Source organism: Lepidochelys kempii, chromosome 11 (assembly GCF_965140265.1).
Source record: "Lepidochelys kempii isolate rLepKem1 chromosome 11, rLepKem1.hap2, whole genome shotgun sequence".
NCBI lineage: Eukaryota > Metazoa > Chordata > Testudines > Cheloniidae > Lepidochelys > Lepidochelys kempii.
In genome coordinates, this window is record NC_133266.1 from 61852042 (window position 1) to 61878757 (window position 26716).

Below are 26716 nucleotides of genomic sequence, written 5' to 3' on the forward strand. Positions count from 1 at the left end.
CACGCCAAATAATGGAATACAGGTTCAGGTATTCAGTCTTCAGATACTTACAGAAGAAACAAAGGCATAAAAGAAAAGAGTTGATATAATTGTATGGGTTACAAAAAGGTTTGATTAAGCTGATCATGGGAACGCTCTAGAGAAGCTATTTTCCTCCACATTTGGTCAACTTAAAGTGCAATTTAAATTGTAGCAGTAGTCACAGTAACAAAAGGTACAATAAGATGTTCTGACATTGGAAAAGAAGTGTAGCAGAGCTGTTTAATATCTTTGCAATTGTTCAAAATGCTAATGTACGTTGTTCTTAATGGTTATGAGGGAGGTGTTAACTTTAGTGGAAGCAGAAGCTATAATCTCTGGTATGTTAGTGATATTGTCATTATTTAGTCTTAAGACTCTATTAAAGAGCTAGTAACACAAGTAATGATATCTAATGTGTATTTCAGACTCTTCTAACATTTAGAAATAAAACTGATGCATCCAAGAGGCAGTATATTACCACAAGAAGTGAAAGTTTGACTTTTAGGTTGTAAATAAAAGTGACGATGGAGATAATTCAGATAAACAAAACAGAAAATATTTTAGCAAAGGCCTGTTAAGAGTTTGGAAAGGAAAGGCTTTATCAGGGGAAAGGAACATGTTGAGGAGCTTGAAGATATGGGGAAAGCAGTGGATGTGATATATCTTGACTTTAGCAAAGCTTTTGATATAGTCTCCCACAGTAGTCTTGCCAGCAAGTTAAAGAAGTATGGAGTGGATGAATGGACTATAAGGTGGATAGAAAGCTGGCTAGGTTGTCGAGCTCAACGGGTAGTGATCAACATCTCAATGTCTAGTTGTCAGCCAGTATCAAGCGGAGTGCCACAGGGGATCGGTCCTGGGGCTGGTTTTGTTCAACATCTTTATCAATGATCTGGATGATGGGGTTGCACCCTCAGCAAGTTTGCAGATGACACTAAACTTGGGGAAGAGGTAGATACACTGGAGGATTGGAACAGGGTCCAGAGTGACCTGCACAAATTGAAGGATTGGGCCAAAAGAAATCTGATGAGGTTCAACAAGGACAAACGCAGAGTCCTGCACTTAGGAAGGAAGAATCCCATGTACTGCTACAGGCTGGGGACCGGCTGGCTAAGCAGCATTTCTGCAGAAAAGGACCTGCAGAAAAGGACAGTGGACAAGAAGCTGGATATGAGTCTGCAGTGTGCCCTTGTTGCCAAGAATGGCAATGGCATATTGGGCTGTATTCATAGGAGCATTGCCAGCAGATCAAGGGAAGTGATTATTCCCCTCTATTCAGCACTGGTGAGGCCACACCTGGAGTATTGCGTCCAGTTTCGGTCCCCCCCACTACAGAGAATCCAGCGGAGAGCAACAAAAATGATTAGGGGGCTGGGGCACATGACTTACAAGGAGAAGCTGAGGGAATTGGGGTTATTTAGTCTGCAGAAGAGAAGAGAGATGGGGGATTTGATAGCAGCCTTCAACTATCTGAAGGGGGGTTCCAAAGAGGTTGAAGCTAGACTGTTCTCAGTGGTGATAAATGACAGAACAAGAAGCAATGGTCTCAAGTTGCAGTGGGGGAGGTCTAGGTTGGATATTAGGAAACACTATTTCACTAGGTGGGTGGTGAAGCACTGGAATGGGTTACCTAGGGAGGTGGTGGAATCTCCATCCTTAGCCCAAGCCACGCCACTTCCCCCTGCGGCCAATGGAGCTGCGATCGGCCAAAGCTGCAGATGCGGCAGGTAAACAAACCAGCCCGACCTGCCAGGGGCTTATGCTGGCGGGCCACGTATCAAAGGTTGCCAGTCCCTGCCTTAATCTATCTCTCTCTGCCTCAGCTCCCCACCTGTAAAATAGTGATAATATCACCTTCTCATTTCAAGGGTGTTATGAAGATAAATTAATTGTTTGTAATCCACTGGGATACTATAGTGATGAGCACCATAGAAAAGCTCAGGAGGAAATTATTCTGTCTTGAAAACAGGGTTTGAACAGTGTGCACTAAATAAGGCCGTGGGTCACAAATTGAACGAAGAAAAAACAAAATACTGACCACCTTCTCACACATTGTGTGTGCATGTGTGTAGAGAGGGTGGGTGAGTGGGAGGGCAGCAGTTAGAGTCAGACCTGGAAGCTAACTGATAGAGAATGTTGTGCTGTCATGCGAGCACTAAGTAATCAGAATGTAACAAAGAGAGATTACTGGAAGGGGGAGCATTTATTTCTCAGAATGCTTGAGGATCTTATAAAGGACATTGTAAACTAAAATATCACACTTGTATCTCAAAATTTTATATTTACTAACACCGAAAATTACCAGAACAGAAAGAGATAGGAGAAATTTTTTTTCCTCTCTTAATTCCTGCCATCAGTATTAGAACAATAACTTTGCTCCCATAAAAGTGTTGTGGTGAGAGATCATGTCCACAACTTTTCCTCAGGCTCAGCAAGAGGGTGGTCACTGGGAAAAGCAGCAGGGAAACTGAAGAGGCTACAAATAGGCATTTGCACTGAGAATGGGTGACCCAAAATACGTTGGAAGATGTTATCAGGCCAAAAAAAGCCATCTGGACATCAGCTGAAGAGTAGGGAACCCCATATATGCTGTTTAAAAGGTGCTCTTATCAAAAACATATTTCCCCAAAATAGTCATTTTAAAAAAAATTCAAAATGACTGTTGTTTTTATACATATTGGAAATATCTTTATAGCTAAAAGAAAATGAAAACTAGAAGAAGTAATGAATATGCAGAGAAGAACTTGCTGCAAATAGACTCAAAGAAATGAGTAGTTTGGCAAAGTCAGATAGCTAGACCTCACGAGAATAGAGGAAGCAGTAATCAAGTTTACTCTCATGGAGTGTAGTTTGCAGGAGTGCTCTCACAGATGATGGTTGCACATGGTTATGTACTTTGAGGTATAGGATAATAATATTTCATGAACCACTGATAATCTGAGAAGGGGTAATTTTATACAGTTTTTAAAAATCTTTATGTTCTTATTTCTTTCCTCATGGTGTGAATTTCTTGAATAAATGAAAACAGAATTTACAGAACAGTAAAAATATTTTTGTGGTACTGGAAAAAGAAAAGCCTTGATTTCATGGTTATGGGGATTACCATAGCTTGACTAAAAATATTTTTTCTGGGGACCTAATATAGATGGCTTAGTGGATTGTTAAAGCAATGAAAAGCTTTTCACATATACAGTAGAACCTCAGAGTTACGAATACCAGACTTACTAACTGACAGTCAACCATACACCTGATTTGGTACTGGAGATACGCAATCAGGCAGCAGCGGGGCCGGGGAGCAAATACAGTACAGTACTGTTAAACATAAACTACTAAAAATATAAATGGAAAGGTTAAAAAAAAAGATTTGGCAAGGTAAGGAAACTGTTTCTGTGCTTGTTTCATTTAAATTCAGACAGTTAAAAGCAGCATTTTTCTTCTGCATAGTAAAGTTTCAAAGCTGTATTAAGTCAATGTTCATTTGTAAACTTTTGAAAGAACAACCATAACATTTGTTCAGAGTTATGAACATTTCAGAGTTATGAACAATCGCCATTCCCGAGGTGTTCGTAACTCTCAGGTTCTACCATAAGTCACTCATATGAATTCAACGCAGGCTATAGTTGTTAACATCTGACCTTTGTGCTCTAATGTATATGAAATGGGAAATGCTTTATACTCTGTCTGACTTCTCGTGGGCAGGTGTCTCTTGACAAAAAGTAACACCAAAATTTGGTGCCTGTATTCCAAATGTAAGCAGAGAGACTAGGGTAAGATTCTCAGCTGGTGTAAATTGGTGTCACTTCATTGCAGGATGTGGATATCTGATGATTTACACCAACTGAGGATCTGGCCTTTGGTCTCCAGCCCTAAATATGGTCCCTGATGGTCTGGGTGAAGGTCTATTAGGATAATATTTGCAGAACGGCCATCATCCACCCTTAGGTACATGAACTAAACAACCATTTCAGTGTTCTCTGCTATTTATCTTTCATAAGAATCAGCTCACTTTAATGGGAGCAACAAACATTTCTGTGAACTGATTTTTTTTTTTAAGACCAGAAGGGATCATTATGATCATTTAGATTTGCTTTCTGTATTGCACTGACCTTAAAATTGCATCCAGTGATTCCCCCATCTTTGCATCCCAACAACTTGTGGCTAAACTATAGCATACCTTTCAGAAAGATATCCAACCTTAATTAACAATTTCAACTGAAGGAGAATTTATCACATCCCTGGATTAGTTGTAACTGTGACCTGTCCTCAAGGTTATCAATCATCCCACCAATATTAGTGTCACCTGCAAACTTTTTCCCTAAGTCAGGAAAACACTTTAAGTGCCTGGTTCAGTCCATTCCTTTTCAGTATTTAAGCACATGTTTTACCAAATGAGGATGCTTTCCTAAGTTTGGGGCCTTTAACTGGGCAGATGGATGGAAACATAGCACTCTCATACACACACAGAACTAAATGTTCTAAACTTTGCACAGGTGAAGTGCAGTGGAAAATCATGGTGAGTGACTACATATATTACATGAAGACATTCATTTGCTTGAAGTAGTAGTCTTGCCCGCTGTATTTACACCGTGTACATAGGTGTGAACTATTCAAAAAGGGAGGGGATGGAAAAGGAGATTCACTCTTTTGCAGCAACAGTCCTACCCACATAGTTATAATTTGCAGTTAAAACAAGTCTTAGCAGTACAGAACTGTGTATGTATTTGTCAACTGTTTAAACACACAAGTAATTACTAGTATGGTAAGGCTTATTTAATGGTTTTAAAAGGCAAACGTAAAAATCCTCTGAATAATAATATTGGGAAAAGGCTGTAATGGTAATGGAGACAGAGGAGACTAACAAGAAGAGATTTAGGAAGGCTTAGCCTTTCAAGATGATTATTTAGGGTTAGAGCATATTTTGTAAATGTGTCAGAGTGGAGTGGGTTTTACAAAAATACAGATTTGAGGAAATTAGCTTTATTTGGTCTCTCATTCTCTCTTGCCAATTTCTTTTTAAAAATAACTTTTTTATTGAAGGAACACATCATGACATAATACATGCCATGGGGGAGCTACAAAACTCTTTTAAGAAGGATAGTACCATGTACCCAAACAGCTGTAAAACACAAAGTAATACATCATAGCATTAAGCCTCAACCTTAATCAACATAAGGTAGCTAAGGAGGTATTTTTGTTTTATTTTTAGCTGAGGCTTGGTTTGTAAGCCAGTTGTGGATGCCAGCTAATCCCAATAAGGCTGCCAAATGTCATATTAGTCCATTTCTTTGCATATTGTATAATACTTTAAGACCTTCTGTTGTAGCTGCTTAGAAGAACTTTTTTTTTTTTTTTGGCCACTTTCTGCCTGATTTGGACATGTTTTTATAACAATTCACTTTCATAGAAAAAGCCACAAAATGTTTTTCATATTTTAAGGACATATTAGATCAATCTGCTCAGTACTAAAGTTTTTCTTAATTGACTTATTTTTCCCCCACACCTCTTTTGCCTTCCAGAGTTTACCCCTTGTATCTTATCAAATTTGTCGGTTGAGGAGCATTCGAGAGTATCCCTTTATAGCTGCGGGTGGGCGGATGGACAGATAATTGCTTGTTAATTGCTCATCTAAGTATTGCTAACAATGAATCTGAAATATGTCTGCATATTCTCTTGCCTGTGGAAAATGTTGTATAGGTACAAGATTATTGCCAAAATTACACAGATCCAAATAAAGTTAGAGGAAATAAACCAGACATGGAAATTAAACTTCCCTTCTCCCCAAATCCTAGAAAGGAATCTAGTTCTCAGGCTATTTACATGCAAAGTTTGGAAGACTTTCTTCAGTCATTTCTGGTTATTGGTGAACGGGGAAAGAGTATTATGCTTCTGGAAAAATGTTTTTTTTCCACTCCTCAGTAACTCAAACATCGTTGAAGGGAGTTTTATTTATTTTCCTCCCATTTCCCCCCCCAAAAAAAACCCCACCAAAAACCAAGCAAAAAAACCAACAAGACTTCATCTCTGGGCTGGGACCATGCATGGAAAGTTTCAGGATAATTTCAAGAAATTGTTGAGCATTTAAAAAAAGAAAGAAAAAAAAGGAATTATAAAGAAAGTCCTAATGTAACTTCAGCTGTAGCTCCAGGTATTAAGAAAGCTATAATAAAAATGCTTTTATCAAACTTTTTAAAAATTCAGATAATCTTTTTAGAACACAGAAGGGGATAAAAAGGACCTTCTTTTGATGAGGGCACTTTTGTTGAAAACCTACATAATCCTTTCCCAAATCTTTTGGACTTTTTGAGAGAGAGAAGTACCAGAGAGCCCCTTTTCTTGATTAATGATAGGTCTGATAAAATTCTGTATTTGCCAGTTTGAGAGCTGTATTTTTGCTTTAGTTTAGGTACACTGGCTTTTTTAACACTTTTCCAAGAAAAAAATTATTTAATCTTATAAACTGTAATTTCAAATGCATCAATGTTTTTGTGACGTAACCTGTGTATATGGGCCTCAAATGTGGCTGCATCTTTTATGTCGGGAATTTAAAGGCATCTTCTGGCAAAAAGTGTGATAATTTCCCAGGCTGAAACTTAACCAGCACATTTCCTCATAAACACATGTAGATAAGTACAGAAAAATGGGTTTGCATGATTACTCTTGAAAATCTAGCCACAAATTGAGCCAAATTTAAGTTTAGGATTAAGGGAGTTGAAATCAGTTCTGTTCTTTGATTCTGTTTTGTTTTAAAGTGCAATGAAGGTTAATCTGTCGAGGTTTCTGTACTACTGGACATACTAATTATTGCTATCGGTGATTTTGTTTGCACTCCGGGATTACAGTTAAGGGGGTAGGTGGCTGAAATGTACTAGGTTCAACTGTGAGTAAGCGCTTAAGTCTGAAAATCTCAATGTCCACTGGAGCTTTTGTGCATAAGTGTTGCAGGGTCTTCACAGACGGAGGTGCATTTGTGTTTGTAGTCTGCTAATCTAAAAGTGGTTTTCTGATAAGGTTAATGCCCACATAATTCCTCAGGGTCTTGACATAGGGTTTAATTGCCACTTGGCCAACAAATGTTTGTTTTTTGTCCTGTGTGGAATTCGAGGGGACCCAGCAATGCAAACTATTGACTGATGGAGGACAAACAAAGGAAATACAGTATTTTATGTTCTTTTAATTCAGGTCCAAGTGGATTTGGATTAAGTGTTTATTCAGTTTGCTGGCTGCTTCAGATGCTGTGGCATATTGATTTCTTTTATTACTAGCAGCCATTTAACCTGACCTCTCCCAGATCCAGTATTTTAAAAGCCATAAATTTTAACTTTACTTCTGAGCAAAGGCTGAAATGCTGTGAAAGCCATTTTATTAGCCGAGCTTTCCCTTGCTCCGTGTTCCTGTGTCACCCATGGCAACAATATTTAGAGCTTCTTAAATGAGAGTGGCTGTTGGGCAGTTACAGGAGAAGGGGGGAGCTGCAATAAAATGAACTCATAAACATCTTCAGTGTGTGGGATTCACTGATCAGGGAGCGGGCAGGTGTACATAAGAAATAGTTTATAAGTAAAGGCTTTCCCCCATTTATTTTGTTAGAGATTTCGTTTTCTGCTAGTCTTCTAATTTCTGCAGAAGAAGGGGGGGAAAAGGGATTATTTTATGCAATGATTTTTTTTTAATTGCAGGTTAAATCATCAGTAACATTGTAAAGTTTTTCTTCGCTCTCCTAACCCTGGCTTTTCTTTTATAATAATAATAATCTTCCCATGTTGCTATAATACCCTTGATTAATCCCCAAAACGATTCTTGAAAATTTTTAGCTGCAGAGCCCCATATCGGAATGTGTGTTTTTAAAAATGCATCCAGACTAAAACTTACTGTACAAAATTGGCTTGGCACTTCTTAATTTAATCAATTGTAAATAAGATGACTGATTTAAAAGGATTTTTTTGCATTCACATGCAAATAACTCAGAAACAGCTTCAATTAGAAAACACTGAAAAGCTAGAAGTTCATAATAGGATTTTTTTTTATTTTCTGTTTTTAATTTCAATATAGATATTTTATAAGGTATGTTTTAAAAAAATCTGATTGCAAGATCGGAGCCTAAGATGGTTAAGTGGTTACTCTGGCCCTGATTCAACAAACAGTTTAAATACATGCTTAAATCCCACTGAAGTCAGTGAAATTTAAGAATAGGCTTATCTTAAAGCATATGCTTAATTACTTGGCTAAATATAGATGGATTTAAATATGTGTCTAAAGTTAAGCATTTGCTGGAGTGCTTTACCAAATCAAAGCTATAAGTATAATTTCCATGGACTTGAAGTCAATGGGATTTTTACCTTTGATTCTAATGAAATAATATCAGGCTCCATATTTCCAGTCCCTGGGGCAACCATGCTTTGTGTCACTCACCAGATCTCTGTCTTGTTCTACACTGAAATATCCCCATTTGTGGACCTACTGTGCTCTACCATGATTAACATTTTGAAAAGATGTTCCACTTTCTTTCTTTCTTTCTTTCTTTGGCATTAATCCACATCTAATACAGAAAATTAGGCAAGCTTTTTACATTGAAGTCATTGCAAAAGGGGCAGTTTTCCCCAATGTATAGATAGCCTAAATTTAAAGGAACAAGGAAATGTCACACTGGGGAAAATATGCCTGTCTTAAAACAAATCCATGTACCTTGTATTTTTCTTTTTTTTTTTCTTTTCTTTTCTTAAGAAAAACTGCCTATTTTGCTGATTATCAGAGCTATGATTGTTTGAACATGCGATTTCTTCCTTAGCCTATCAGCCCTTATTGTGTTTCACATGGGTAGTTCCCTGTGCCCACATGGAGCCATGTTGAAGCAGATGCAGGGGTCCTCCTGTGCATAATGCATTGCAGAATCAGGGTCTGAATTTGTTTCTGAGACAAGTCATTATTGTGGATTTGAGATATCTGTCATTTCCTTAGCAACAGACTGATATAATAAAAACAAGGTTATTACTTCACTGCAGTATCAAGCAAGAACAGAAGCTGAGTGAAAAGGCTCAAATGAAAATATTTGCACCTAAAGACAGGGAAACCGAAACTAGCAAAGTAAATGGCATTTTGTATAAATGTCCACTTTTTTCATATTTCTCAGTAAAAAAAAGTCTCTCTCAAAGAAATGTGTCATCTAACTGATTTGCCTTATTTTCCCCCGTAGCATCCTTCCTCCTACAGTCTATGAAGAAGCATCCTGCTGTGCTCAGAAGTAAAATTTAACATTCTAGATAGCCCCATGTTCTCACATACTTACAGAAGTGAAGTTTTGTGGATATTAGCATTGGGCCCCTCATTTGTTGTGCAACTTTGGTTTGGGATCAAAAAGGTTGTTTTAAAATGTCTGTGCCTTTGTAATCTAGATCGATTTATCGAAAGCATCACGTTCCCTGCTCATCTGTAGCATGGAACAGATCTGTGATTTTATCAGAGAGAGGGGAGAATTGAAGTAAACAGGACACTGGAATTCTTACTTCTCTTCCGTTTTGGACTGATCAATTTACAAAGAGCCTGAACTCGGAATCATATTTTCTGAAACCTGAAGATTTTCCAGTCTGTTCGGCCTTTCCCATATGCATTCTCCCCTCGTAGGTTGTAACAGCTAAATCCTAGAATGTATTTAATAGACATAAATCATCCTTAGGAGAAATCTCCTGTTTTGAAGACGGTAAAGTAGCTTAATTTATTCCTAGAGTCACACTGACCGCAGGCCCCTCAATTTGCACCAAATGGGAAAAAAACACAAGTTATCTTGGGGTAGGGACTCAAATTCCTATGAAAACATTTTGCCGCTTGTAGTGCTATGGTATAAAGTAAAAGGTTGTGTCAGAGGTTAAACTGTGCAATCAAATAAAGAAAGCTACTTATTCTAATAGGTGGCATCAAATTTTGTGACGAGACTAACTTAGTTTGTATTTTGTCTAAAATGTTCATCACAAAGCTAAACATGTCTTTGCTTTAAACTAAATTTCTTCTTAATTCATACTCTTATTTCTGTGACTGTGTGAAGCTCATTAACGTTTTGCAGAGATGTATAGAAAAACTCATGTTTAGTGACTGGCAGTTTTTCTTCTTGAAATATTAACACATTGCCTCACAACTGCAGTATCTGTTAGTGGTAGACTGTCAAAAATGGTTACACCAGGGTTCGTTCCCAACACAGCATCGTCCTGCATTTCTGACTTATATCTAGTGACTTCATTAGTCCGTGCATTTCCTCCTCAGCTAATGAACAGCATCCTTTCCTGGCCTTCAAGATGTAAACCACCATTATTCATAGTTGAAATTGTAGATCTTACAAGTATGAACTAATTTGCAATCATCATATACAGTAAAGTAGATTGAAATGTCAGTAAATCTAAGTCTGTAGCAAACTTTTTCGATCAGAGAACTTGTTAAATTCCCTGATGTGTTGATTTTTCTTTCTTAGATGTATCTGTCAGGTGTAACATTATTCAGCACTTGGTATTTCTGCTTCTAATTTAGGATACTTGGCTTGAAGTATAAACCAACTAGAAGATGCATGTTATCTCTTATTTGTGAGTGCAGGAAATTTAGCACATTTTCCTTGCTTTTATCAAGTCTTTCATAATGTCTTCCATGCTTACTAAATGAACCAGTGTTGAAAGGGCCATAGCATCATTAAGGTCTCTCTACAGAAATAGCCTCTGATAGCTACTCGCTTGAAAAGCACAAACTAAACAGTGCAATGACTTTGAAATCCCTCCTTTCCAAATCATTCTGAGTGTCTGAGCAGTTGATGTTTCAGGAAGTTTGAGAGAGAGAGAGAGAGAGAAGTCCTTTTCAACTGTATACATTGTGACGCCTACCAGAAATATATGTAATCATATTAAACTAAGACTGGTCGCAAAAAAGTGAACATGAATTAACTGAGTCACTGTATAATCTTATGTGACCCTTGTGGGCAGGGACCATGACTATCTTTCTGCTTTCTGAGGTGCCTAGCGCACCAGGTTGTTGTTAATGACAACTACTTTTTCTTGTGACCTAGTGCTTGTTAAGAGGGAAACATACACTTTTTTTCTTTTATACATCAATTTATTTAGAGGAGGATTTTCACTGGTTGCCTACCTCCGCTTTTGCCTTTGGAAATCCTCCCCCTGACCTTAAGTTGACCAAGTCTGTTGTTCTTGTATACTTTACTATAGTTTGAATACTTCTCTGTGTGATTTTTGGGAAGTCTGAAGGCACTGTTTTATGAGCTTGATACCAATACCTTAAGATTCTGTACAGTTGTAAGCCTGCCTTACTCTCCTTGACTGAGAGCTACGGTGCTTCTGTAATTCTGTTTTCCTTTCTGTTTGCCAGCTTCAACTCTGCTGTGTCAAGTTAAGAATAGCAATGCATTGTCTGCTTATTGACTAGTGTAAATTAATCAGTTGACCAAACACATTTTTAGTTTAACATCAGCACACACATGGGTATCAGCAGCACAGACATACAAAATTCAACCTATTCCATCAGTTCCTTTGCATGTAAGCAAAAGATCGAGGTCATATGCCCAAGTCAGGTCATGGCAAGTCAAGTCTGGTTCAGGTTATTCTCTGCCCAATGACTCTGTAGTTGAGTAGTCTAGCTGCTGGGAGTGGTTTTGTTAACAATCTTCACATTGTCCCAGCTTCCAGAGGCGTAAATGGTAGGATATCCACTCTCCTTTGGTAAAAATTCTTTTTTGCCTGTTCAGCTATAAAAAAAAACATCCTCACCATACACCATGCAGCAGAAAGTAGTAATACATATTCAGGGTTTCAGTAAATCGAATTCCTGACCATTCATAATCTAATACAATATTGTATTTAATAATTACTCCATTCCCTTTTCCCTTCCGTTTTTCCTCAAAAATGGTCATAACCACATTATAGCTCTAAATACTCTCTCTTAAGCATGTTGTTATCATTTTTGTTATTATGAGGAATCACTATATAAAATTAATGATAAACACAAGTTCAGGCTGTTTTAGGGGCTTTTTTTATTAACATGGCCAATACAGGTTGATACCTCTTCCTATTCCCCCTCTTTCTTGAACCCTCTTCCCCCCACTTTTCTGGATGGTCACTTCTCCCAATAATAGTTGCATTATTTACCTATTTACCAGTCTTTTAGGTGGCTGGACAAGGGGCAGCATGCTTGAACCTGGTCTGTTCCCATCCAGCATAAGAGATGAAGGGGTAGGTTTGTTTGCATGTTGGAGAGAGAGAGATGGGATGTGAATGGAAATGTGTGACCCATACAAAGATGGAAAGGTAGTAACAGGAAGAAAACTTGTCATCTACTTGTATATCAAAGAAGAACAGAGTCAGTAATGGTATTGGTGTCAAAGAATGAATCAGGCAAACAGTAAAGCTACACCTGACACCATTTCCCTGTTAAAGATAATCACTTTGACCAGGGTCAGTAAGAGGGAAATTGCCCATCTAACATATGGTCCAGAATAAATGTTGGTCTCCAAGGAAAGAAATCACTGAGATCAGAAAGACATGACCTCCAATACTTTGGAAGTTAGCCTAGGAGGTAATTATTCGAGCCATCATGGAAAGAAAGAAAGATCTGTATAGCCTAAGCTAAATTTAGATCTTGGAATATTGCACATAAACACTGTCAGAATTATTCATTTTGAATTGGTCCTGTTTATAAGCTATTCCTGATTTTATTAATATATTTTGTTCATACGTATTCACTGCATCATCTAGACTAGCAGTTTTCAACCTATGACTTTACACAAATGATTCACCTACACCATTCATTATTTGCTGTTTGTGATGTTTAATTGGTCACCTAAGTCCCAGGGTATTGTTTCTGGAAGAATAATGAATGAAGAACCCACTTGTTTGAACACAAATATCCTGGCCTACATGTGAGTTCAGGTATTCATAAGAAGAACAACCAGTACTCAAAGAACATTGTGGAAAAAAAACTGCTTATGAATACTGTATAAATAGCATGGACATTGTCAAACCAAACAGCCATTCATAACTCAGAGGATTTTTCACATATGCTGCTTATGCCATATTCAAACAGCTCTACTAACAGACTTTTTTAAACTTAGTGTATTAGGAGCAAAACAGATTTATCAAGGGATATAAGAGAACCGATTCATCAGTAAGAGAAATCTAATACTAGACTATGACAAGCTGAGTAAAGATGATCTACAAAGGATAATAGAGAAGGGTTCACCCACTTTTTGGACACTGCAGTTAAGTTCAGGTCAGTCTATCACAAAAGGGTTGTGGCATCAACAGAAGGGGACCCGAGAAAGGTCAAAAATTGTCAGAAGAAAGGAAATATGTCCATAGGAGAGGAGATTTTAAAAATTAGGAATATGTATGTATGTATGTATCTTAGAAGTAAAGGATTATAAAATAATGAACAGTTTACAGAAAGTAAATCAGGTGCTCCTATTTACCCTTTATCATACAACCAGAACAGGGGAACATCCAATAAAATAAAAACACAACAAATTTAAAACTGATGATAGGTAATATTTAGTACACAGTGAATTAACCTGTGAAACTCATTGCTTCACTATTTGTGACCCAAATCTTAATAGGAATCAGAAAAGAAATAAGAAAAGGCGTACTTGTGGCACCTTAGAGACTAACAAATTTATTTGAGCATAAGCTTTTGTGAGCTACAGCTCACTTCATCAGATGCTGCATCCGATGAAGTGAGCTGTAGCTCACAAAAGCTTATGCTCAAATAAACTTGTTAGTCTCTAAGGTGCCACAAGTACTCCTTTTCTTGTTGCGAATACAGACTAACACGGCTGCTACTCAGAAAAGAAATAGGTATTTACATGAACAATAAGAATATCTACAGTTATTGCATAGGATGGATTTTGTACAAGGGATATAAATTCTCATGCTGCAGCATATAAGCCAATCATAAATTGCTGGGGGGGAGCGGGTAAAGGGAAAACTTCCACAAAGAGCAGTCTATTCCATAATTGTTCATTATGGGTTTTTGTGCATCTTAAAGCATCTGGTAATGGCCACTCTCTGTGAAAGGATACTAAGTAGAGGGGTCATTGGTCTGCCTGTTTGTGGCAGTTCCTACAACTCTTAACAAGTAGATTGACTAGCATGATTGTCACAGCCTCACGAAGAAAGATGAAGGAAATAAAAACTGAAATGGAAAAGGTGTTAACTGTAAAACTGTCTGAGAGTTAGACCTAACTCTTCTCTTAAAGTAAACACCTTCACTAAATATTCCCATTTTAATAAGGGAATAATTTAATAATTGATAGCACCATCATCAATAATGAAAAATTTAATCAATGTTCGTCTGGATTCAGATATTCTTTCATTGGCAGATTTTAGTGCTAGAGTGGGAAGTTCCAATGTTGCCATTGAAATCTCAGACAAAATGATTATAGCCTGAGGAAAAGGGCAACTAAATGCTCAACTGTTAATCTGTTCGAGAAGGACCTTGATAAGCTTTTGAATAAATGAAGATACCTTTTAAAATGACAGAATATGGGGAGCTCACAGATGAAATTTCACTTTCATTTCTAGTGAGTGGGAAGTGTAGTTAATCTTTAGTATTTCACCCCATCTTTTGAAGGTAACACAATATTTTATAATATTAGGCCATGAAATGATCAAAAGCTATTGAACTTTTGCTTTAATTTTAGGGATATTAGCAGCGATTTCAATTATTTAATGAAGCATTTGACTGACTTTACTAGATAAATAAATAGTGTTCTGGCTTTTTTTTCTTTTTGAACAGCAAACCTAAATCATTACATGAAAGTGACTAAGTGTTCTCCTTGGGAAAAAAAACAGGAAGTTCCTAGTTATTGCTAAAATTAATTCCTCAGAGGGACTTTCACGGTAGGACAAGCTGGCAAAATATAGAATGCTTATACAAAAAGTTGCATACTTTGCCAATAACTTTGTGTTTCCCATGCAATTGTTGAAGATTAAAGAGTCTTCTCTCACAACCCAGATTGTACTGGATAATATGGAATCGTGTAAGAAAGACTGCATCTTAATATGTACACACAAACTGTCTGAGGGGGGTGATGGGATGGGGAAGAGGTGTTGGGTAGAGTGATGGGCAGGAGTTCCATAAGGTGGGGTATAGAAACATGAGCAAATGAGGGGACAGGGTTAAAAGTTTGGGGACGGGACAAATTAAGGTTGTACAAGTAACTTTAATTCTGGCATTTCCTAACTTCTGAGTGCTTGACTTTGCAACATGAACAATGCTCTCTCTCTACATAAGTGACTGCATTTAAAAAAAAAACTTAAAATTTAAAAAATAACCATAGTTTCTTTATATGGAATTATATTGACCCCCCCCATGGGTCATCTGTAGAGCTGCAATGTTATATCCATAGAACAGTCTTCTATCACTTGAGCTAATGGAGCAACTGGTAGCAGTAGAAGGCTGTTACCTTCTGTGTGGACAGGGGTGGAGACATACACTTTGCCGGTTGGCTTCACAGCTGTTTGCTACACAGTAAAGGAGTGTAGAGACTCCAGAATAGTGGGTTCAATTCCAAATTCTGTAACGGATTGCTCTCAAGGGGTTACAGAGTCATCTTCTTGTGTCCCCTTCTGCTTCCATCCCAGCCCTTCCTACCTCTTTCCCCTCCTCTGTTGTGCATCCCCTTTGCCCTATTCTTGTTCCGATCTTCCTTCCAGGTTCCTACCCTATCTTTCTCCAGCTTCTGCCTCTATCATTTCTCTTGTTCCTGTCCCCCATCTGCTCCTGTTTTTTAACACACTGCCCTACTGAGTTCCTGCCAGTTATCCCACCCTCTACTTTTCCCCCTCCCAGATCCCATTCCCTACCCCTCTGCATTTGAGTCAGACTGTTTCCTTATCATCGTCATTAGTGCCTAGGCACTGTGCTGTAGGGTAAGTCCTCCAGGGAGTGTAGAGATGTCACACTTGTACCTTCTTCATGCAGTCTTTGATTCCTTGGCACACTTCCTGCTGGTGCAGAAACTAGGCAGCCCAAGTTGGAGCAGTTGCAGGTTGCAGCTACACAGACCAGTAAGGAGTTTGTTACCTCTCCGCTATTCATAGTTCCTGTTCATAATAAAGAGTGTATCTTGATGCCACTCTGCTCAGCAGTGAGATACAATGTGGTGCCAGGAATGGGGCACAGCATGCTGGAAGACCTAGTGAGAGGTAACAATGAACTGGCTATTACAGAGCATGTGCAGCTGCAAGTGACTCCTCCACCAGCCATGAGAAAAGCTGAATATACCTCGAAACAATTCAAACAGCAGTATGAGCTGTGTATGAAAGCCACTGGGGCAAATAAACTGGAGGATGAGCAAAAGATTGATCTGCTCTTAACAGTGGCAGGCACAGAAGCCTTAGCTGTATACACTGTGTTCCATACAGATGGTGGTGGGGAAGGAGAGAAAAGCTTGGCAGAAAAAATGAAAATGTTTAAGGATCATTTTGTTCGTAGAAAAAATGTACTGATGAAAGAGATGTCCAGGATGAGACCACAGAATGAAGGGGAGACAACAGAGGAGTTTGTCTAACTTAAAACTAAAAAGTCAGTCCTGTGAATATGGAATATTAAAAGACTCTCTTTAAAGACCACATTGTTCTGGGGTGTAACAAAAACAAAGGCTATGAACAGTTACTAAGGGAGATGGATTTGACACTAGAAAGAGCAATATGTGTATGCCAAGCATTTTAACAAACAACAACAAAGCCTAGAGAAAGACACACACCACATAACTGAGAGTATCAGAACTTAACCAGCAAGGGAAAATTCACAAAAACTAAATTGGCCAAGGACGGGCACATGGAAACCAAGAAGCAATGCCAGCGATGAGGCAACCAGCATATGTATAGGAAATGCCCAGCATTCAGGCTAATATATAGAAACTGTAATAAACCCAACCATTGTGCTAAAATGTGCAGAGAAAGTGCATGTATTGGGTGCAGAAAGGAATTCCTTAAGTGAAGAGAGAAAGCTGTTCTTAAGCCCAATATTGGAGGAGGCTGAAAACTCAAAAGATTAGCACCATTTGTGCACATTTTAATTAGCCAATCTGAGATACAAGATAGACGCTTTTCAGAGTAGCAGCCGTGTTAGTCTGTATTTGCAAAAAGAAAAGGAGTACTTGTGGCACCTTAGAGACTAACAAACTTATTTGAGCATAAGCTTTCATGAGCTACAGCTCACTTCACTGGGGCACAAGTAAATGTGATAACAGAAAATGAAATTGAGATGCAAGGAGCACAAGAACATGGGATTTTGAAAAGTGTCCATGAAAGACTACAATGGAGGAACAATTCCAGTGCTGGGAGAAAAGGAGTACTTGTGGCACCTTAGAGACTACCAAATTTGTTTGAGCATAAGCTTTCGTGAGCTAATACAGACTGATGCTTCAATACAAGGGAAAACATAAAACAAGAGTTTGTGATAATGCACAGAGACAAGCAACCAGACTTTTGCCTACACACAAGAGATATTTGGTCTTGTTAAGAGGATGTATACTATAGAGAATCAGAAAGAAAACATAGAACTGGATATTCAAGTATTGCTCTATAAAGCTGTATTCCCAGGAAATGGACGTCTCCCAGTAATATACAAGATACGGTTAAGACAAGATGCAGGACCTGTGGTTCATGCTACATGAAAAGCTCACCAACCTTAAAAGGGAGGCTAGAAGAGGAGTTGCAAAACATGACATCAAATACTATCATTTGGAGAAAAGAAGAGTCAACAGGTTGGATTCGCTCTTTAATAATTGTAGAGAAAAAATGGCTGTGTTGAGACCCTAAGGAGCTGAACAGAAACATAAAAAGAGAATACTCCCAGTTGCCCACAAGGATGTGAACTGTTGTCTGAAACAGTAGGAGCCAAATTCTTCAGCAAGTTAGATGTATCGAGGGGATTTTGGCAAATCATCTTTTGAACACTGAGAGCTCCAAGATCTGCACTTTCAAAACAGAACTTGGCAGATACTGCTTCCTAAGACTGCTTGTTGGCGTATGTTTGGCTCAAGAAGTATTTCACCCTACAATGAGCCATTTGCTAGAGGGTCTGGCAGGCATAAAAATGTACAGTGATGATGTAATAATTTGGGCCAGTTCTGTCACTGAGCATCAGGAATGAGGAGAGTACAGTAAATTGTCAGAGCTAATAACCAATTGAATAAGACCAAATGTCAATTTCAGACAACAGAAATTATATACTTGGGAGAGATTGACTTCCGAGGGCAGCTTTCCGATCAATCAAAGATTCAAGTAAACCTGAACATGACTTTTATGACTTTCCCTATAGTCGGAGTGTCAAAGCAAAAGCTCTCACAAGCCACTGACTGCACTACACAGAAAGGTGCTTGGAGAAGTACAGTAACTGCTTTTGAAAAAGAAAAAGTATGACGTAACTCTGGAGTGCCAGTTGTTTGCCAACACAGGTGTCAGCTTTTTCCTTTCCCTGCGGGTGCCCGACCCCACTCAGCCCCAGGCCCCACCCGCGCTCCACCCCTTCCCCCTAGACCCCGACCCAGGCCCCACCCGCGCTCCACCCCTTCCCCCAAGATGCTGCCCTGACTCTTCCTTTCCTGCCCAATTCCGCCCCCTCCCCCATTCCTCCCCTTCCCTGCTAGTGCCTCCTGCATGCCGCGGAACAGCTGATCGTGGCGAGCGAGAGGCACTGGGTGGGGAGAGGAAGGAGTTGATCAGTGGGGCCACCAGTGGGCAGGAGGCGCTGAGGAGGGGGCGGGGAGGGGCTGGCTGCCAGTGAGTGCTAAGCACCGACTAATTATTTTCCATGTGTGCTGGAACCCTGGAGCACCCACGGAGTTGGCGCCTATGGATGCCACATTAGTAAAGCCAGACACTCTCCCAAGAGCACAAGCTCCATCTGACAATACATAGCCTGGAATAGACAGTAAACACGCACGTGAACGTGACAAGTGGCAGGTATATGGGATGAACTGTATACAGAAACAGTTAAAGATGAAATGCTGCAAGGAGTGATACAAGCAATAACCAAAGGAGTCAAAAATCAACCCTTCCCTCCTGCATACCCCTACTGTAAAAAGGAGGTTTCAGTGATCTCTGGAGTGCTCTTGAAGGGAACACAGATCGTGGTTCTCCAAGGGATGAGAAGGAAAATATTGGAATGAATACATGGAAGCATACCTGGGAATAACCAAATCAAAAAGGAGAGCTGGAGAAGTTGTTTTCTGGCCGCAGATGAATAGTGACATTGATGGCAAGCAGCTGTGGAACATGTCAGAAGTACAGAACTCCTCTACAACCGATGTATAAATACTCAGTTGCCAGATAAAAACAAAGGATGACCAAGGCTATGGCTACGTTACAGCATAAGTCGACATAAGTTATGTCACTCAGGGCATGAATTAGCCACAACCCCACCCCCCGCCCCGAGCAATATAACTTATGCCAATTTAAGCACCAGTGTTGACAGATGATGTCAGCGGGAAAGCTTGATTTCGCCACTCGTTGGGGGTGGATTAAGTCAGCGTCAGAGGTCTCTCCCATTGGCTTAGAGCAGCTCCACTAGAGAGCTCTCTAGTGTAGCCATAGCTGAAGAAGTCTGTCGATAGTGAGGAAAGGACTGGGAAAGCACAATCAGACAGAATTTTACAATAAAAGAACAAGACCTTCCACAGTTAAGAAAACAAAGAGTCAGTGAGAAATGGGCAAGAAGGGCACTGGCCAGTCAAAGTTAAAGTATGGGTGAGGTGACTCTTCCATCACTCAGTGATCACGGATGAAGGCAAAATCTTACTAAGGAATCATAAGTATCTGCTCAAAGATACCGACAACTTGGCACAGATGTGTGTCTGCTCTCACTTCACTTAAGATTAAAGCAATTCATAAACTGACCCTGTTATTGACCATGAGACTGACCAGTCTGTTACAAACAAGGATTTGACAAAAGGGGGTTTGCAATACAGCAGATTGGGAAGACTGCTGAAATGCCCTAAGAGATTGAATGAGACATATTAGCGTTGTGTTTAAGTGACCTGAACAGTTGAGTCAGAGTTACTGTATTTGTAATAATTTGATAGTGTTTTGAAGTAAATCTTCCAGAAAGTGTACAGATGCCACACTTCCTGTACACTCTAGATACAGTGTTTGTTTTCTTAGACATACTGCATGGCTGGGGGCAGAAACAAAGAACACCAGCACAAGGCTGCAACTACACAGAATATTAGGAAGTTTCTTGCCTCTTTGTGTACATAGTTCTATTCATAATAAAAAGTTTACCTTGAAACGGGACTGCCCATCAGTGAAATAGAACAGACACTAGAAATAGGGGTCATTCACAGCATAGGATACATGGTTACTCTGCTCTCAGTTCCAGCACTGACAGCCCTGTGTAACGGGAGGACCAACTGCAGAAAAAGTCCTGATTCATCTCTGAAGATCTGAGATGTATCGTGCTCTGTGGAGATGGCATATGTGTCGTCCACTCAGTATGTAGGAGTTGTGAGAGGCTAGAACATGCCCAATACAATTGGAATCTTCAGAGAATTTAGCTGCCAGACTTTAACAAGTCTTCGTTGAGCATGGGCTAACCAAGATTTTTCAGAGGCTTGTAACTTGACCAAATCAGATCAAATTTTGGTAAAACACAAGTCTGACAGCAGAGCTATTCCCCTGCCAAATTTCAAGTCCCTGCTCCAAAGCATGGAGGCACTAGAGCATCTCAGCTAAACAGCTGTAAGAATATTTTTAACATGGACAAAAAAAACCACGGTTCCCTAACCTTGTTCTCAAAAAAAAGCTGAACCATTTTAGCTGAAACTTTCCAAAAATAAAACCAGCATGAGGCAGACACACAAAGTAGGAAAATTCACCCTGAATGGTTATATTTAGTGTGATATAGTTTTAAATTCTCCATTTTCTGTGACCTCTCTCACAGTGCCTCAGTATAAGTGCAAATGCTGTGTAAAATTTCCTGTTTATTTGGAGATTGATATGGACTTCACTGATCAGTTAAGTCTTCCAGCCTGAATTGCTTGCTTATTTCTATTTAAGACAACCTCTTAAGAGTATTTAAACCTAGTTTTTTATGTATTACTTCTTTCTTGTGGAGGTGGGAACTCTGTGCATAACATTCTCCAAACCCGCTGTTAATGATGTTCTATGAATTATTTGCCAGTGATGCAGGCAGTAGCTGCTCCCCATGGAAATCAAAGGCATCACCTCTGTAATAATCTTGCCTACATTTGTCCAGACAGAAGTCCTAACCCTAGGTCTGCTTCATGGCCTTGTCCAGTTCCAGAGTTGTATTTAGTTTAGCTGATGCAGCGTACCATGCTCTAAGTTACTGAGAGCTGTGTAGTGGCTTCCTGTCCAAACCTAGCAATCAGAGCTGTTTTCTGACTGAAAAGCTCTTTCTGTGCTGATCAGAGAGGTTTTCACTTTGCCCTTTCTTTTGCAGTGATTATGCTTCCCTTGTCTCTTGTTCCTCACTCTCCGCCTGAGACAGACACCACAGTGCCTTTTACTGTTGCACACGTTTTGAGTGATTTTAAGCACCTTTATGATGTATGCAAGTCAATGCTCTAAATCCATTTTAGCACTCACTAATTTGGCAATAATGGCAGTCTCCAGAATGGCAATTAATGAACAAAAGAAGGTTGCATTTCGTGACCTAGCAACCAGGTTTCCCTTAAACTGGGTTTCTGTCTTTTCATTTTTTTTAACCTCATGTCAAAGTCCCTAGGGAATGGCAGTGTAAATTGCTTTGTGTAGACTCTTATGATGATTCGACATTTGGTGCCAATGCTTAGCTTTTCCCGTTTCTTTTAAGATTTCACTAATTTATTTTTTTATTTCTCAGCCCTTACTTTTCACACAGAAAAATGGATATTTAAAATGACTGAGACTCATTCCAGAATTGCTGAAATAACAGCATAATATCAATATTTCTGCTTTTCTTGTGACCCTAGACTCTCTTCAGTAGTGACAATGAAATTGTAGGTGAAAGTCTCTTGTTCTGATGTCATCCAGCTACTTGTGCTGGTAACACCTATCGACACTGTTTTATCTGTTGTGCTTTTTAGTATGGCTTAGAGCACATAAGCTGCTTTTATTTTCTACCTTTATTGCTTCCATTTCCTGGCTTGTCCTATACAAATTAAGTGAAAACCAAAATACTATTTCAAATTGAGTCAGATCTATGCATTTCCTACATTTCCCTCCTGATTTGTGTATCTTGGAACTCTCACTTTCCTTTTAGCTTTCCCGCCTCTTGAAATCCTTTTTTGTAAGTGAAAAATCTTGGTAAATTGCAGTGCGGCACAGCTATTATATTAGCAGTAACCTCCCCAAAAAATTCCGTCAGCCATGAGCTGGATGTGTTCATAGACAGAAGACGTCTCCCAGGAATCTAGTTGATTTCTCCTGAGAAGGAAAGAGGCCACATCACTGAGCAAATAAGTTTGTATTTTGTTTGTTTTGCTAGAAATTTTTATGCTTTGGTCCTGAAAAACATGCCGAGTGAATTGATAGCATAGCATAGCCTTCAGCTTACATGACTTGAAGTGAAGGCTTTGGATAAAGACCTTGTAGGAGATCTGGGGATATATTCTCACAAGAAATTTGTTTGCAAATATCTACCGTTCATGCAATCTGAGCCATTCCAAAAGCCAAAAATTTATTTTTCATAAGTATTTTTGTGAGCTCTAAGGATACATCATCTCTAACAGGGATCTTTCAGCAGTGTCCTGAGTTGGGGTGATTGCTGTCAAAGGTACAGGAATCATTGCAAGCCTCACCTTATGTTTGGTCAGAGGGGAGCTCCAGAAAACCACTGGTAAAATGTCTCTTCCCCAAATTTTAGCTGGAATCTCTATAGAACTTTGTTTATCTTGATAGGTTTCAGAGTAGCAGCCGTGTTAGTCTGTATTTGCAAAAAGAAAAGGAGTACTCGTGGCACCTTAGAGACTAATAAATTTATTTGAGCATAAGCTTTCATGAGCTACAGCTCACTTCATCGGATGCATTCAGTGGAAAATACAGTGGGGAGATTTATATACATAGAGAACATAAAACAATGGGTGTTACCATACACACTGCAAGCAGAGTGATCACTTAAGGTGAGCTATTACCAGCGGGGGGGGGGGAACCTTTTGTAGTGATAATCAAGGTGGGCCATTGCCAACAGTTGACAAGAACGTCTGAGGAACAGTGGGGGGGTGGAATAAACATGGGGAAATAGTTTTACTTTGTGTAATGATCCATCCACTCCCAGTCTCTATTCAAGCCTAAGTTAATTGTATCCAGTTTGCAAATGAATTCCAATTCAACAGTCTCTTGTTGGAGTCTGTTTTTGAAGGTTTTTTGTTGAAGAATTGCAACTTTTAGGTCTGTAATCGAGTGACCAAAGAGATTGAAGTGTTCTCTGGCTGGTTTTTGAATGTTATAATTCTTGATGTCTGATTTGTGTCCATTTATTCTTTTACGTAGAGACTGTCCAGTTTGACCAATGTACATGGCAGAGGGGCATTGCTGGCACATGATGGCATATATCACATTGGTAGATGTGCAGATGAACGAGCCTCTGATAGTGTGGCTGATGTGATTAGGCCCTATGATGGTGTCCCCTGAATAGATATGTGGACACATTTAGCAATGAGCTTTGTTGCAAGGATAGGTTCCTGGGTTAGTGGTTCTGTTGTGTGGTGTGTGGTTGCTGGTGAGTATTTGCTTCAGGTTGAGGGGTGTCTGTAAGCAAGGACTGGCCTGTCTCCCAAGATCTGTGAGAGTGATGGGTTGTCCTTCAGGATAGGTTGTAGATCCTTGATGATGCGTTGGAGAGGTTTTAGTTGGGGGCTGAAGGTGACGGCTAGTGGCGTTCTGTTATTTTCTTTGTTGGGCCTGTCCTGTAGTAGGTGACTGCTGTGTACTCTTCTGGCTCTGTCAATCCGTTTCTTCACTTCAGCAGGTGGGTATTGTAGTTGTAAGAATGCTTGATAGAGATCTTGTAGGTGTTTGTCTCTGTCTGAGGGGTTGGAGCAAATGCGGTTGTATCGTAGAGCTTGGCTGTAGACAATGGATCGTGTGGTGTGGTCTGGATGAAAGCTGGAGGCATGTAGATAGGAATTGCGGTCAGTAGGTTTCCGGTATAGGGTGGTGTTTATGTGACCATCGCTTATTAGCACCGTAGTGTCCAGGGTGTGGGTCTCTTGTGTGGACTGGTCCAGGCTGAGGTTGATGGTGGGATGGAAATTGTTGAAATCATGGTGGAATTCCTCAAGGGCTTCTTTTCCATGTGTCCAGATGATGATGATCACCAATGTGATATGTGATATATGCCATCATGTGCCAGCAATGCCCCTCTGCCATGTACATTGGTCAAACTGGACAGTCTCTACGTAAAAGAATAAATGGACACAAATCAGACATCAAGAATTATAACATTCAAAAACCAGTCAGAGAACACGTCAATCTCTCTGGTCACTCGATTACAGACCTAAAAGTTGCAATTCTTCAACAAAAAACCTTCAAAAACAGACTCCAACAAGAGACTGCTGAACTGGAATTAATTTGCAAACTGGATACAATTAACTTAGGCTTGAATAGAGACTGGGAGTGGATGGGTCATTACACAAAGTAAAACTATTTCCCCATGTTTATTCCACCCCCCACTGTTCCTCAGACGTTCTTGTCAACTGCTGGAAATGGCCCACTTAGATTATCACTACAAAAGGTTCCCTTCCCCCCCCCCCCCCCGCTCTCCTGCTGGTAATATCTCACCTTAAGTGATCACTCTGGTTACAGTGTGTATGGTAACACCCATTGTTTCATGTTCTCTTTGTATATAAATCTCCCCACTGTATTTTCCACTGAATGCATCTGATGAAGTGAGCTGTAGCTCACGAAAGCTTATGCTCAAATAAATTTGTTAGTCTCTAAGGTGCCACAAGTTCTCCCTCTGTTTTTGTTTCTCTTGATGTTGTTAAAATTAATTACATTGGTTACATTGTATTTTAAAGCCACTGAGTGTAATGGATATGTACAGTTAAACATATATCATTGTTGGGGCTGTCGATTAATTGCAGTTAACTCACGTGATTCACTCAAAAAAATTAATCACGATTAATCGTAGTTTTAATCACACTATTAGACAATAGAATCCCAATTGAAATTTATTAAATATTTTGGATGTTTTTCTACATTTTCAAATATATGGACTTCAATTACAGCACAGAATACAAAGTGTTCAGTGCTCACTTTATATTATTATTTTTATTACAAATATTTGCACTGTAAAAATGATAGACAAAAGAAATAGTATTTTTCAATTCATCTCATACAAATACCGTAGTGCAATCTCTTTATAATGAAAGTGTAACTTACAAATGTAGATTTTTTTCTGTTACATACCTGCACTCAAAAGCAGAACAGTGTAAAACTTTACAGCCCTAATTGTATTATTTTTATCTCTATGTACTTTAAATGTAAACATTAACTTTTCCTTCCCCAGAATCTCCTGGCAAAGATTTTGGTCCCACTCTAGGCTTAAAAAAGTCCAGCTCCCTGGAGAGCTTACAGACGGCTGTGGCTGAAGTCAGGAAGAATGAGCTTCCTTTCCACAGACCCAGGCCTCACATGGTCCGTGGTCGGGGCTGTAACGAGAGCTTCAGAGCTGCCATTGACAAATCTTATGATGGACCTGAAGATGCAGAACAGGGTATGCTGTTTCATGTACTTATTTGTGAAACTTCCACCTCTTAGTACAGACTAAGGCTCCATTAAGCAAAACATTAAAGGAGGTGCTGAAATCCAGTTGAAGGCATTAGAATTTAAGCATGTTCATAAATGTTCTGCTGAATTAGGGCCAAATTACTCTGTATGCTGTCCTAGGGCCTGAGCCAACTTCCACTGAAGTCTTGGATTGACTTCAGTGGTGGGGTGGATCACGCCTTGAATCCACAAAGTTTTGTGGAACTATTTTGTTTTCAGTTTGTTTTAAGTAGCATCGGACTTAATAACTTCTGCTGCTGTTTTGTTTGTTTTATGGCAGTGAGTCTCATCTTTTTCCTTTGCAGCTCCCTTTTCCATACTGAGACCACATCGGAACCCCCTTCCATCTAGCAGGAGCCCTGTTTAGCAATACAGGAAGGACAGAGTGGCCACAACGCCTTGACCCCGCTTGTTCATGACACCTATGGGGGTCACAATTCCCAGACAGAGAGCCCCCTGCTTTACAGCATGAACTGCATCTTTACGTTCAGTTCTTGAGTTCCTAAAGTGAAACTGCACTCGCTCTCCCCTAAGCAGTCAGAGTAATTGTCTTGCTGTTCCTTTTAGAGACACCAGAAATAGCCTGAGAGCAAGGAGTGACTGCATTAGTTTTGTATAGTAGTTAGGATATGCAGGTTCTTAGAACCTCTTGTTGAAATAAGCTCTCGCTGTTTGTGTCCCAGCTTGTGGGCTTTCTTGACTTAATGGAGGTTAACAAGCCAGACTTCAAAAAGAAGAATGTTTTACTACATGTCAAGATTTTCATTCCAGAAATAATAACTAGAAAATAAGTAGCGATAATAATTCTGTGCTTAATTTACAATAGAGCCCTGCTTGAATTAACTAGGTATGTTTAGTCTGCTTTTTAAATGATATGATTAAATGAACGTGCATTGTGAACTATTGCAGCACTTTATTCTACATTGATTCCATATTGC

General features: G+C 39.4%; 1 protein-coding gene across 11 annotated transcripts in view; it reads left to right on the plus strand.

Annotated features, from left to right (window-relative positions):
- Positions 1-26716, plus strand: part of PARD3B (par-3 family cell polarity regulator beta) — a 602621-nt gene that overhangs the window by 394345 nt on the left and 181560 nt on the right. For all 11 annotated transcript variants that reach the window (XM_073306519.1, XM_073306526.1, XM_073306522.1 and 8 more), the window contains one exon: positions 25519-25725. In XM_073306519.1, the coding sequence (XP_073162620.1) occupies positions 25519-25725 (207 nt within the window). The remainder of the gene's footprint in view (positions 1-25518; positions 25726-26716) is intronic.